The 14,828-nt window shown below is 39.9% G+C and overlaps 1 protein-coding gene across 1 annotated transcript in view; it reads right to left on the reverse strand.

Annotated features, from left to right (window-relative positions):
• ANKH (ANKH inorganic pyrophosphate transport regulator) overlaps positions 1-14,828 on the reverse strand; it is a 99,032-nt gene that overhangs the window by 6,398 nt on the left and 77,806 nt on the right. The window contains exon 8 of the mRNA XM_068670823.1: positions 14,733-14,828. Within this exon, the coding sequence (XP_068526924.1) occupies positions 14,733-14,828 (96 nt within the window). The remainder of the gene's footprint in view (positions 1-14,732) is intronic.

Below are 14,828 nucleotides of genomic sequence, written 5' to 3' on the forward strand. Positions count from 1 at the left end.
TTAAAGCTTGTTTCTGGCCTCTGCAGGAACAGACTCAGTCTGCAGCCAACTCAGACAGAAGGAATGCCAGTTTGCCAATCAGGGGTAATGACTTACACCCAGCTGGTATGCAGGCATCCCTCCTCAGCTGTTGCAAACTACAGTCCCACCCCCATCAGCAGAGCCAGTGCTGGTAAATGGCCTCAAAGAGCACACTTCTAACACAGCAGTTGGTGGGTAAGGATCATAGTGGTTGCTACCCTCATGAACAAGCAGTTTCAGGAGGTGAGCTAAGGTAGCAGGAGGGCAGTCTATCTATTTCTCAGCATGCTTCTATTTTTTTTTGTTTGTTTGTTTTTAATGTTGATGGCTAATTTCACTTTGCTAAGAGATTCCTCTATGTCATCTTATGAGCAGATGATTTCCTCATTACCAACAGTGAACTAAGCTTCAAGAAAATAAATTAATGCTGTGTATTATGGAAAACCGCTGCAATTTTTTTTTTCTAGAACACTTGAAATCTGGGAAGTTTCTGTATTATATCAAACACATTCAAAATGTAGTGCAAGAAATTAAACCCTGCTTCAGGTAAACAGTAACACTCTACATACAGAGTAGGCAAGGTATTTTGTCCACTGATTTGTCTACAGACAAGATATGTTAAAGTAGGATGGAGTCATAGCTTTTTGTGATGCTGGGAGTTGTGATTATGTTGGTAAAGAGTAAATAATTCTCAGAAAGCAAAGTGGAGAAGAGACATATAATAAATGATGCAAGTAGTCAGTGAAACAGCGTGGTCCATCCATCTGGGGATGGGATCTACTGGAGGAAGCAGTTACAACTCCTTGGGGCTCAGATCAGGAAATGCTTTAGGGAACAGATTTACAACCTGTATTTCTCCCATCCTTCTCTTAGGTAAGCATTCTGGTTAACTCCTTCCCCCCACCCCCCCTTATGCCTCTCTGGGTATGTCTGCAAAGTTAAAAATAGAATAAACAGGCTTGGGTAAGGTTACATTTATAGCTTCATTTAATCTAATCAAGAGGTGAAGATGAAACATTAAGAGCTTTGGCACAGACTAGCAACGTGCATATTTACACCCTGCAGCTTCAGGCTGTGACGGCAGTTGACTACAATGCCTACGTACAGTAATGAATGTCGTACTTAGGAACTTACCAGCTGAACATCTTAATGCTTTGCAAGTAAGGATTTTTCTTGTGGAATTCTAGCAATGGAAATGACTTTTTTTTTTTTTTTTTTTTTTTCTCTTATGGTATGAGCAAAGGATGATATTAAAGCTTTTTATCATTTAAATGGGCCTTCAACTAAGAAGTGACAAACACTTCAAAAGTATAGGAAAGAGATACAGGCAGGAGCACAGAACACTAAAGAATATGCAGGTCTGAGTACATGTGGTAGCATTTATTATGGTATTATCTCTGTATGAACATTAGTCTGAAAATTTCTGAAAATGTTTTAATCACTTCAACCAATCTGAATGGTTGTGCTATTGGGTAATGTGTCTTTAACTGGTCTAGGGCGGTGAAATTTGAAAGACTTGATTAAAAATGTCAACTTAGAGCTGCCTGAGAGTCAGTACAGCTGTTCTAGATGAGATCAAAGCTCCAGCTAGATTAGTGTTGTCCTCCGGGCTAAATGTTGCTGGGGATTGCCTGAGGAAAGGGCACAGAGAGTGGGGAAAGAGCAGAATACATGTAGGAGATGTCCGTCCCCCAAAGTATGGTCTGAGCTGCTGGCAGCTACAGCTTTAGGCATTCCTTACTTAGGCACGGTATTTCCAGAAGTACATTTGACAGCAGTGATGTACCTTTATCCCACGCAGCATTATGTTGTGTATACAAAATACCTAATATTGGTGTTTGTTTTTTTTTTTTTTTTCAATTTAATTGTGCATTTAAAAAAAAAAAAAAAAAAAGGACAAGCAAAACAAAAATCAAGCCCTTTCAGTAATGACTTGGACCCTCTCGTTAGGTACCTGTGCTTACTTCCATGTGGAACCTTGCTCTTCTCAGCTAGCAAAATCACTGTCCAGGCGTACTGGAAGATGATACATCGTGGCACATCAAAATTTCTGCTGTCAACAAGCCTGACAGAATGCATGGAATTTTTATTGCAGCAGGGGGAGTACAATGCTGCTAGTGCCCAAACTTACCTTTAACCTCTTCTTAAGCATGCTACATGTATTTGACTTGCATAAATGACTGACAAAAGACTGTTTATGATACTCTGTCAGATGCTGCGTGCACAAGTTCTCTTGTTTTCAAGAGCTACCAGCATTTGGCCTTTTCAGAGGTCTTATGTCTCCTGGAAGCTATTTCCGTTCATTCCTGTTGCTGACAGGGGCTACTAAACCTCAGAGACCCACTGCATAATGCATGATAATATGTTATGTTAATACACGCTATTGCCATGTGTGTAGTAATCTGCAGGCTGCTAGATTAATTTGCTTTTAGGCGTTTGTGGAGAGCTGTGTGTCTTTTGGGACATTCACTGATAAATATAAGGATAAGAGTATTCTAGTGAGCTATGAACAGTATAGTACTGCTAGGCTTCAGTGCAACCTTTAGTTGGAAAAAACAACGCTTGATGACACACACATGATAAGACTCTTTCTCAGAAAGAGGCTATGAAAGCTAAAATAAGTATTTTTTTAAAAAATGGATTATATATACACCAGCCTGGAATGAGAAAGGAAACATCTGCTCAGTGTTGTTTTGAAGCAGAAAAATGAATTGTGTTTCATCACGGAAGTATGTTTTGCAGGTTAACTATTCCATCCCCGGTTAAATATGTTATCCCTATCACTTCTTGAACTTGATATGTTTGCAGAAGTGGGGCTGTCTGAGGAAGGTGTTTAACTGTCCAAATATTGTTCTATGTATATTTTGAAGATTGCATCTTAAGGAATTTAACCCAAACCTTGTTCATGACCTCTTGTGACCTCTTCTGGTACGAGACACCCAGTGAGGGCTGAATAAATGTACTTTACAACTTATTATGCATTTCAGCTTTGAATTGTATCTTTGATTATTTTTGGAACAATATTAGTTAAATTTATCAATTTTATTAATATGGAAGAATGCCACATGTTTTTTACTTTTGAAGTGTGCAATAAACAGATCTAAAAGACACCCAGAGTCTTACATAGTCCGTTCTCCTGAACTACTAAACATCTCCATGGCCTCTGCCTTTCTCATACAAACAGAGCTTCTATAATTGTATCTCATTACAGAGCCCGTATCACTCTTAAGGGATGAGCTGTTCTTGTAGATATGTTTGCAGTCAAAAGAATGTCCTGTTCCAACTCGAATCTGTGGATAAACTGGAGTTAACTCCTCTGATCAACATTTAATTTGCAAGATTTTGGGGGGTAAAAAAAAAAACAAAAAAACGATTTTGAGCTTAGTGCTGTTCTTCTGGCCATTATAAATCTATACCTTCACTGACCTTGAAACTTTAGTCCTCTAAATGTCTGTGTACCAGGACTTGTTTCAAAAATTAACTCTAGCATCTTAACATTACAGAAAATAGCACTCTTCTTCTGTATGTTTATCATGGGCAGTAAAAAAAATAATTAACTACTAGTACTGAAGCAATGGCAATAGTTACTGTAAATTAGTTACACCCATCTTCCAAGCTCTAGTTGGAATGTGTTTTCATGTTGAATGTAGCTATGCAACAGAACACAATTTCCTAATACCTCCTGAAGCACTCATTCTACCATGCAGTTTCTCAAGTAGTTGAACAACATGAAAAATATTCAATGGGATTCTTATAAAGAAAAAAGAAACCCAACCACTTATCAATTTACAAATAAAGGTTTATAAAGGTTTTCAAGTTTTACTGTGGTCAAAAATATATATATATATTTCATCATAAAGACATTATTCCCTGTTGACAGGAAATCATGAATGAGTTTAAGATGAAAATAATGAAGTGGGAAAAGCCTCCTGTCTTTACAGGCTTGTTTTTCAAGCATACAGCTACAAGCCATCATCAAATTCTTTGGAAGTTGTGCAGAAATTTCTGTGCATGGTACAAGATCAGAGGCCAATGTCACTGGCTTGCTATGGAAGCTTGTTGCACACCAAACCTGGGCTCCTAACAGAACAGGCCTGCAGAATCCTATCCCATGTGGGCTGTACATCATGTTAGAAAGCAGTTTTCACCCAGCCCCTGCAGTTTCGAGGGGTTCTCTGATGCCTTTTAGGAAAAAGAAAGTGTGATCAGTCCAAAGGGAGGTGATTAAGCTTCTCCTTATACAACAAGCTGTTGGGATATAGCATGGTGATATGCTCGCTTGTCTTTTAATTCTGAAGTGGACTGGAGGGTTGGTCCTTTTCTTCAGTATAGTTTTCAAGCCCTGATTGGGTAAAGCTCGAAGGAAGATCTGCCCTGACCTCACAGCTGACCTGCTTTGAGCCAGAGGCTGGGCCGGATGAACTCCTGAGGGCTTTCCAACATGACTAATCCCGTGATCCTATGAAGCAAAAAGCCTCAGATCTGTGTGCAGCAAAAATGTTAGACCACAGACATATCTGAAAGCTGTTTATCAGAATGGTAATGACTTGAATCACAAAGACATTCCCTTATAGCAATTACCCCTCAGGTACCTGCAGGTCAGTATAGTTTTCTGTGAACTTTGTTTTCTGTGAAGGGTGTTGTAAAGCAGAAATCAGCTGTCATAAAATTTGCCAAGCAGCAGGGGGAGCAAAAGAAACCAGACCCTGCCTGCAGGAAAACTGTAACTTCACATCTAACCCTGGAAATAATTGATTTCTGCAGATTTAAGTCTACCCCTGCCTCCCCCAACTTTTCTTATAATTCAAAGTGATGAAGCACATCGTTCTTCAGAAACAAAGCTAGATCCAGCAGCTGCACAATACACTGATCCTCTGACAGCATTAAGATGATGGCACATGTACCTCCCCACCAACTGCTGCTGAAAATACTTGGGTAGTATTTTTCAGGCAGGGTTGGGTCACTGCAGCATTTAAGATAGTCATTGTATCGGCCTGTTGAATCCTGCTGTAGTTTTTACAGAATGCAGAATGATATACAAGGCATAGCAACGCTTTAGGAAAGCTTGAACAAACCAAAGCTGGCAGATTCCTAGACTCTCTGAATACTTTTGACACAACTTAGCCATTTTCTTCTGTCCTAAATTTTCTGCAGCACTTGCTGCTTCCTATCATGGTTACAATGCTTGAGCAGAAACATGCTGCAGGGACAATTTTTGTCCCTTTTCTGCTTGCTCCAGCCATTCATGCAGAATAGACTCTTTGTGTGAAACCTGAACAATGATGAAGAAGACATCAGTCTCCACTTCACTGAACCAAACAGAAATCCTTTGTTCCAGAACAAAAGCTCAGTGCGGTACCACGGATGGGACAAGGCCCTTGGCTTGCTCGTGAGGATTTTATAAAGTCAGCTTCTGGTGGTCCAACATCTTCCTGAGTAGGCAGGAATGCTTCTGTTCATGTTGTCTGAAATGATCTTTACTGAAGCAGGAACTAAACCTGACTGAAAAGGTAAAAACCTTCTTGAGTGACTGTCAGCCAATGTGTCATTTCCAAATTGTTATATTTGTGCCAGCAGCCTGAAGATAAAAAAGCATCTGGGAGTTCAAAGATCAAAATTAAAAGCAGTGAAAACAAACTCATTCGCTGGATGGATGGCATTATTCTGAAAGCTGTCCTTGGCATGCATATAATGGTTGATAGTAAAGTAAAAAGAATGTGGATTATGTCTTAAAATTTGTTGTTTTTTTTTTGTTGTTGTTTGTTTGTTTTTTAGTGTAAAGATCCTAGATAGGATATGTGATGTCTCCTCAATATAATGAGGCTGTAATTAAGCCATTGATGAAATAAGGCAGGGGAGTGTGGGGGAAATCTGTTCCTTTTTTTTTATTGCCTTTTTTTGTATACTCATTAGAGATAATGACGATGAACCCAGTCACCCAGAGAATTTCAGATACTGGCACTGTCAGCAGCTGGGGTTGTGTCCTCCGAGGGGGACCTGGTTCTTACTGTGACATTTCTTCCTGCAGATTTTACTGCCTCAGCTCTATTAGCCCATGACTCGTAGTAAAGCCCGGTTGCAACCGTTGATAAAGAAGCAATGCAGAGACGTAAGATGAAGGCCACCAATAAAAGATAGGAAAAAATGAATGAACCTTGAACAAAGTGGCCTCTACAATGGCTTAAACTTTTGGCTGCTTTTTATCACACTGCAAGTTGCAGGTATATACGGTGGCAGCAAAATGTGATTCTGCCGTACATTTCCCTTCATTCATCTTTAAACCTGGGATCAATAACTAAGTGGAAAGTTGAGTAACACTGCACAGTACTTTGATTCTACAGAAAATGTAATGTTTCTTCAAGCCAATCACTAACCATGACTAAGTCCTGGTTTGTTAAAAGAAGGTACTCCTGAAAGCAAGCAATAAAACATGGGAACAACTATCCAGAATGGAGAAAAACACTGCAGTGGCTCTTTAGCAGTATGTAGTGGCAATTAATTATTCTCCCAAGCAGAGAAGAAGATATCTGGGGAAAATCTGTTAAGGAGAGTTGTAAGCATAACCTTGGACAGCGGAGGATGAACCACTACTTTAATCTGGACAAACCAGACAATGTACTATGAAGTGCAATTACTATACATTTTGTGCAAGAGGAATGGGGATAAGAAATATTAAACTATGATTTGATAGTGTGATGCACTGAAAAAAAAAATCAATTATTTTTCAAGCTATCTACAGTCAGCTTCTACAGAGTAATTTGTGCTGTGTAATGTTATAATTTGGGTCAAGCATAGCGGACACTGATAATCTCACAGATTTTGCTGCCTGCATGAAAGAAATCAATGTAAGTGACTCCTGTCTTCCCTGGTGCAGCCAACCTGTTTCTTCTAGTAAGACAGAAACTACAGAGTAGTCAAACCCTAATAATAGGAGAGATTAATATGGTTTGTAAGTGAGTGTCTCATTCCGTTCCATTTTTTCAGGAAGAATGTAGAGAATCTAAAAGGCCAAGGAAGTTTAACTACCGTATTTTCTTTTCAGACTCTGGTGCTACTCCCTCAATCATGACTCATAAACTCATGAAAAAATGAGGCTTTGTCAACTTCGGTCAAGTTGAAAGTACTTGTTCAGCTGCTGGGCTCTCTTGCACCTTCACTGCAGAAGGACTACATCTTTGTCTTTCTCTTTAGCATTAAATATCTTCATATCTTCCTTCTCTCCACTTTTCTCAATTCCTCACTTGGCCCTAGTGGGCCATCTTCTGAATGTCTCACATCAGTCAGCTACACAAGAGTGGAGATGGGCTAGTGGGAAGGTTTCAACACTGCATACAGGTTAGGAGTAAAGCACTAAAAAGGAGGAATGCCTAAAATAAGGACCTCAGCAACCACAGCTTTGTTCTGAAAATGCTTTCTTCAGCTTGTGAACTGAAAAAAACAGCATTAGGAGCCTGGAATATATGTAACTATTACAATGATAGAAGTTGCAATGACTAGGCAATTTTCTCTGGTAGTAACCCTCTGCCAAACAGAGGAAAACTGTGGCATGAGCCTCAGGGAAATAGAAACAGTAGCCCTTGTATTCCTTTACAGCACCTGAATCATTTGAAACCATGCCAATGAGGCATCAGATATTTGCCTGAATGACTTTTGTGTGAGAAGGATGAAGGAATAATGGAATAAGAGCCCTGACAGTCTCTTGCATTGGTCAGAATTTGCAAATCACTTTGCTCTACTCCAGATTGATCTTTACCAAACTTAATCAATTGTGTATATGGAAACTTCCTCATTCTGCTAAAATGCACAAAGGTGAGGGCATAAATTCCAGCATTTCTGTTTCTTTTTGGTACCTGACAGTCTAATAGTGATTTCACAAAAATGGTGGTAACTGACCTTATTTTCTTTAGGAAAGGGAAAAAAACAAAACAAAACACATTTTTGGTGAAAGTATGTTCCATATACACTGCTTGTAGCAAATACTATTTTAAAATACTTCTTTGCACACCCTCTGGCTACAGTGATGATGCCTGAGGCAGCTAAAAATTAAAGCTAATCTCCTGCGAGGTCCTGAATGCAATTTACTGTCTCTCAGCCTTGAAATAAGACCTTTGAGGTATTTGGTCTTCAAAGATGGAAAGAAAGCAAAGTTCACAATGCTTTTGTGGGTATCGTGACTCATTAAATGCATGCACAGTGGCTAAATGTCAGTCTTTGTGTGATTCCAGACATCAAGCACCAAGAGATGCACACTGCAGGGAACTGCAGTGCAGTTGTATTGAACTATGGACACTCCTCTTCTGCCTCCACAAGGTTTCATGAGTGAAACTTTTACATGTTCCTTGGTGTTTCTCGGTACACAACCTTAAGTCACGTTACCAGTAACACAAGCTAAGGATGCCTAGTAAGACATCAGTCAGTCTCACTGCAGAGACACAAACGGCTTTAACTCCTGTCCTTTACCAACAAGTGCTTTATGTTTCACAGTTCAGCAGGAAAACATAGCTGGAAACATCAAATACACTAGTTTCTTACATATACAAGAGCTGTATACTCTGTATACTTCATAATGTGGAAAATAAAAGGTAAAAGCAGAAAACTATATGAAATGCTGTATTTATTAAACTACAGATTGAAAATTTGAGAAAACTGAAAACCAGGTAGTTCTTGGTGCACCTCACAGGAAAAGATCGGCTGCAGGACTGATGCCTGGGAATCCAACTGGATATGAAACATCTATTAATAAAAAAAATCTGGTATATGCAAATAATCAGAGTGGGACCTGGTCAATAAAGCAATACTACTGCAGTGATATACTGAGTTGGTATGAATTGATATGAGCCCACTGAGTTCACCCACGTGGGCTCCAATTTTATCTGTCAGTGCCTACGTTTTAGTGGCTGGTGAAGCCTTGCTGATCAAGGACAGTGGAGTCAGCGGATGGCATCTACTTGGCACTCCACAGTTCCTAGATGGGCAAAACCAAATCCAAAGAAGAGGACAAAAAGTTGGGCATCTGGAGTTTCCTTTTAGACAAGGCTTCTCAGCCTGAATGAAACATGGCTGCTTCTCTTCCACAGCAATTGGTTCCAAATCTTTCAGAACTAAGAGAGAAGCAGAAAGCAGCAACTACAGAGTCCTGTATTCTGTATTTTAATTCTTTTATGTAGGGATTTTTTTGTTGTCACGCTACCTGCCTTATTCTTGATTAGGGTTTTCTTCTTGTCTCCTAGGTGCTTGTTGCTTAATTATGTTAACCAAGAACATGATGAATGGAGATTAGTCAAATGATGGGACGGTCCACAATAAACTGTCATCAAATGGCACAGATAATTTCTTTCTCCCCTCTGGCCTAGTATATGATGTAGAATGTAATACTGAAAGTATTACATTTTAAAGCTATTATTAGACTCCTCAAGTATGAACAAACCTGGCTGTTAAAACAAAAGGTGACATCCTAACATATATTGATACACACATCTTCAGCTCTCAGGCCCAAGCATATGAGCCAATAACCCAACCAGCCGTTTGCTCCTAAGTATACTAAATTTAAACTTCCATCACAATTTAAATCTAATGCAGGTTACCTATCATTTGAATTTGGTTGTCATGACTCAACTGCTGCATATCAATTTGTACAGCTTAAGCGCCTGAGCCTTCATGTTAATTGAAACTTCATGGCAATTTTTTCCAAAATAAAAAATGGATTTAATAGTTTTGTTAGTCTGTGACTTATAGCAAGTAAATCTGAAATGTGTAAGCTTTGCATAAAACACAATACATATATGTGTGTAAATCTGAAAACTTTCTCCCTCTATCTTTTAGCCTCCTAGAACAAAATGGAATGAAGAACCAAAGGTCAAGCTTAAACATCGGAATTGTGTTTCTTAAGTGGTGCCTGCTAATTAAACATACTACGGAGTTTTTATGCAATTAGCTTCTCCCCTTACTCACCCTTGTTATTCATGAAATCTACTGTTTTCCCTGTTTGTCCCTGTCTGTGTCCGCATAAAAAAATTCAAAGCAGCACCGACATCATTTTTATAATAGCACTGGTGCTATTATACTTAAAGCTGTAAAGAGCTTTGAGCTGTTTCTAATAAAACAAACGTTAAAACTGATACTGCTCAGCTCTCCTGCTGTGAATTAATTTGGTGACAGACAGATGAACGTGGCATGGTGTGCACAGCATGCCACCCTTGGCACCTTAAGCCTGTCATATTGGTAAGGAAAAAAATGAGGTAAAAAAACACATAAAGTGCTCAAGAATGTAAAGATGCAACTGGCCGTATGTCTTAGTTAATGGGAACCATGCAGCTGCCATATAGGAACCATACTGTTGCTATTCTGAGAAAAACCCTTGCTGAAGACTAGTCCATTTGCTGTTACTACTGCTGTGTAAGTCAGGGTTGCTTTAAATAGTTCACTTGTCACATAGCCCCCTCTGCACACATCTCACAAGAGAATGCTCTCTCTGACAGAGCAAAGCTTTACTGCAGTGGAGAAGTGCAGTAATTTACCACTTGGAAAAAATATCTGGGGATTTCTGACTGTACTGAGGCTGACACATCCTACAACTGAAGGATGTGTGGTACAAGTGCACCAGTGTTCATTATCAGGGGTCCGTGTCTTCACTTAGTTTACAATTCTACAGTGACCTCAGAGCTGATGCCTAGGGTCATCTAAATAGGTCAATCACTGAATCAAAATGTTCAGCTCTTCAACAGCCTTATCTAGCAATGGCAGTAAGACTGGAGCAATAGCTCAAATACAGAAAGAGGCATTTTTGCCTGAAGTGTCTTATGACAATGAAATAATAAATAATGGCACGTGGTGAGTAAATTATGAAGCATATTTTATCTTCTAAAATAAGAACCAACCACTTAACTGTATGAGCAAAATTCTTCAGCTGAGTCCCTCCCATCTGCTATATAAATTTTACATTCAATGTCATAGCTGCACAAAATATGACTATTGGAAGGAGTCACTGCGTGCTTACAACCAAAACCACATCAATATGACTAATCATATCAGCTCTCTTACATATTGGAAGTCCAATTACTTCTATTTCCAGCCTTTAAATAAAATGGCTTATCTAGAATTTTTTCACTAAGCAATACAGCTATTTTCCATTTTTTTGAAAAAGCACTTTTAATACCAGCCTGACACTTCAAAATCACAAGACAGTACATATGATCACACTCAGCAGGACACATTTGCACGCTGCCCAGTCAGCTTGGCTAGGCTCAAGTGTAGCCTTTCATACCCTATGAAGATTTAATAAAAACAAACAAACAAACAAACAAACAACAAAGTTATGTTTCTTAACAGAACTATGCATATTTTCTTCTTTCTGGACAAATATTGTCACCATCAAGGGTCAAATAATGCATCTGCTGTAGTAGGTTTGGAGTCTACAAAATAGCAGGTCTCCAATGACTGGGAGGTTTCCCAGGGTTTTACACTGCATGACTGCTGCTCATATTGAAAGTTTGATTACTATCCTTTTATCTATTCATCTTCTGGAATCCTTTTATAGATCATCCACTGAAGAATGGATTCATATGACAAGTCAAAGTATCAGTCTTGTTTTCATCTCTTGGCCAGTCTGGATGCTTGTTTCCCACTTTCCCTCTCATCCTGACCAACAGGATGTTATTAACAGTGATGCCACTAGTCTGACTGCTGTCCACTGCAATAGAGCCTCTTAAGGAAAACAAAGTAATCACTGATGGTCATGGGAGCTCAGCTATGGTGGTCATCTGATCTAGTTGTAATAGAAAGAAATATGAAGTCCAGTTCCTTACAGCCTATGGCACATAACTTGAGTCGTACCAACTTCCACAGAGGTTGTGCAATGAAGCATTTCTATGATTCTATGATGCAACTCCCGGCCCCTGAACCAAAGTGTTTAGAGCTCCTGTGTCTACTTTTCCCCTCTGTCCACTGACAAGTAATCCTATGAATCTGTCACTACTATGCAAAAATAGACAGGACAGAAAAATCTTGGGACCTCAACAGCACTTCTGGAATTTCAGTGCAGATGAATCTTTCAGGATAAGCTTAAGAAAGAACCACCCTTGAGAGTAATATGGAGAGCTTTTGAAAAAATATCCTGTAAAGTCATACAAAAACCTAACAGTTGTGATTAAAAATTATTCTGCACGGAGAGGTGCTGGTAATGTGAGAAGCTCATGACCTACTAGAAGCCAAGTATGTTAAGTGCCCATAAGGGTTAAGAAACCCATCAGTTCAGAGAAGGCTTTGAGATTGAAGTAGCATTCTCAGAAAAAAAAAAAAAATTGTAAAGAGGAAAGCTTTCCCCTTTGTGATCTCTGGAAACACTAACTGACTTCAAGGGAGGCTCCAGCTATAGAGAATACAACTTTGGCCTGGTCCACCAACAAGAGAAAACCTCAAGGTGTGTGATGGGAGATGACACAATAGCTCCAGCAAATCTTCAGACAATGGCCAGTTCAGTGGAGAAATATGCCTTTGTCCATTACATGCTGTAGGAAATGCAAGTTAGACCCAGAGCTATTGCTTTCTAAGCTAGGTGAAAAAAGAGTCAAGCTTAACTCTAGGAAATGGACAAAGATGCCATATTGGCTCATGCCATCCTGTGTTTGATGGGGGCCAGCTGTAGCTGGCTGGGGAAGATTATAGGAAATAAAGGACAGAAGAAATCTCCGAATTCAGCTACTGATGGATTGAGTTACTTAATTTCAACTATGAAATGGGCACTGCCCACCAGCCCCATCTGAACCTGCCAAGGCCCAGGCTCCCACAGCAGCCCCAGGGCCACCTGCCCCAGTGAGGCCGTAGCAGGGTCGGGATGCAACTCTCCACAGCCCTGCCCTGCCCGGCCATGGCCCCTGCCCAACTGGGCCCATGCCTGTGCCTACGGGCCTGGCCTCAGCCTGGTCCCAGCCCCATGGAGGTGCCCCATGCCCAAGGCTGCAGCTGTCCCAGTGCCCCCAATGCCCTGGTTCTGGTTGGGCACTGGGCTACCCAGGGAGACCCCGATGTCCCTGACAGCCTAGATCCATGGTGCCCTGACAGGAAGCAGTTCAGGACTTCCTAGGACACCATGCACAGATCTGAAATCTCTGTCATGGACAGAGGTACACAAGTCCAAGCAAAGAGGGAAGGTGATGGCTTTACTAGGTCCCAGTACTAATGTAAATCTATCCTTGCATTACTATGCTATCATCTGCTCCATTATTTGCTGTTATACTCACTCACACACCCTGTGTGGTTTTTCTTCCACAACTACCCATTTGTTACTAGACTTGTGCAGAAACAGTTTTCTTAAAGATGTACTATGTGACTATGCACAAGCTGATCATTTGGAAATGCTGCAGATTCATCAAAATGTCATCCTGAGGCCTAAACACAACCCAGGCTTGTGGTCTGCACATATTTGTATCTGCATTACTTCTCATTTAACATGAAAAAAACATCCCTCTGATCCTCCTTCAGAGCAAAACTCAATAGTCATCTCATGTGATTTTCCTTCCTCTCGAATTCCACAGCAATCTCCAACAAACTGGCAGCAGGCGCTGATTTCAGCTGGCACTCTCAGAGCATATGCAGCAGTTCAGCATTCTGCTGTACCTGTGCCCAACTACAGACTTCACAGATGAATTAAACAAAAAAAAACAAAACAAAACAAAAAAAAGCCTCTGATTTCCTACCTCTAATTCTGCACATACATGGTACATAGCACCTGACAGACCCTATTCATAGGATACCACAGTTTAATCTGTATGACCCAAATTGGATAGATTAAAACAAAACAACAAAACAAAAACTGTGATAATTACTGTAGTAATTTTAAAATGTTTGGTTATTTTCAACTTGCTTGTTATAAAGCAATGAAAATTGAATGGAAGTTTTAAAGGAGGACTAAAACGAAAAGGATTATAAATATTCCCCATAGTATTCAGGCCTTGAGTTATGGTTACAGAATCAATTTCCCTTTACACTTATTTTTAATGTTAGAGTAGGTACTTCTAACTGAAATATCAGAATTGATCTCTCTGGATAGAGTATAATCACCCACACAAACCTAGCAGACTACAGAACTCAGACATCAGTTCTTGCAATTCTGCCCAGCTTAGATATGACTTTAGATCCTTTTGACAGAGTCAGCACCATCTCTGAGATTGCCCTTGTTAGCTCATTTTGAGAGTAAACAAAACCAGCTTGCATGAAAGCAGCCCTAGCGTGGAAGACTAGTGCCCTGTGAGACAGCAGGGAATGGCTACAGTAGTTTCAACATATGCTGCCCTTCCCATTATTCACAGCCAATTACGGATGCCAGGGGACAGGCTTTCATGCCATTTCTCAAGAGACAAATGCATTTTTTCATTTTCCTGATGAGCCATTTATCAGAAGTTTTGTTCAATAGAGAAAAGCAAAAAGAAAAGCAGATCTCTAGTATCTCTGCATATGGAGGCTGACGTGAAATGAAAAATAGTGAGAGGAATTAAACAAAATATCTCTAGCCCATAAGATACCTACTCTGAGTTAATGACAAATGATTTTCTTAGTACTTGAGTATTATGATCACATACCCTTCCCCAGATAAAAGCAACAGACTTCATCAGAAAACTCACCTTTCTTGAACTGCTAGTGCTTTTATCATTAGATATAGGAGATAATTTCCTGGTTTATATGAAAGACAGACAGTTGGAACAAAGGTTTCTTACCGTTAAGGACAAAGCCATGCAAACAAAAGTGAACTTCTTGATATGTGTCGCTGTGACAGTGCTGTTGGTGTTCACCAGTTTATTGCTGGGGTTATT

Source organism: Anas acuta, chromosome 2 (genome assembly GCF_963932015.1).
Source record: "Anas acuta chromosome 2, bAnaAcu1.1, whole genome shotgun sequence".
Taxonomy (NCBI): Eukaryota; Metazoa; Chordata; class Aves; order Anseriformes; family Anatidae; genus Anas; species Anas acuta.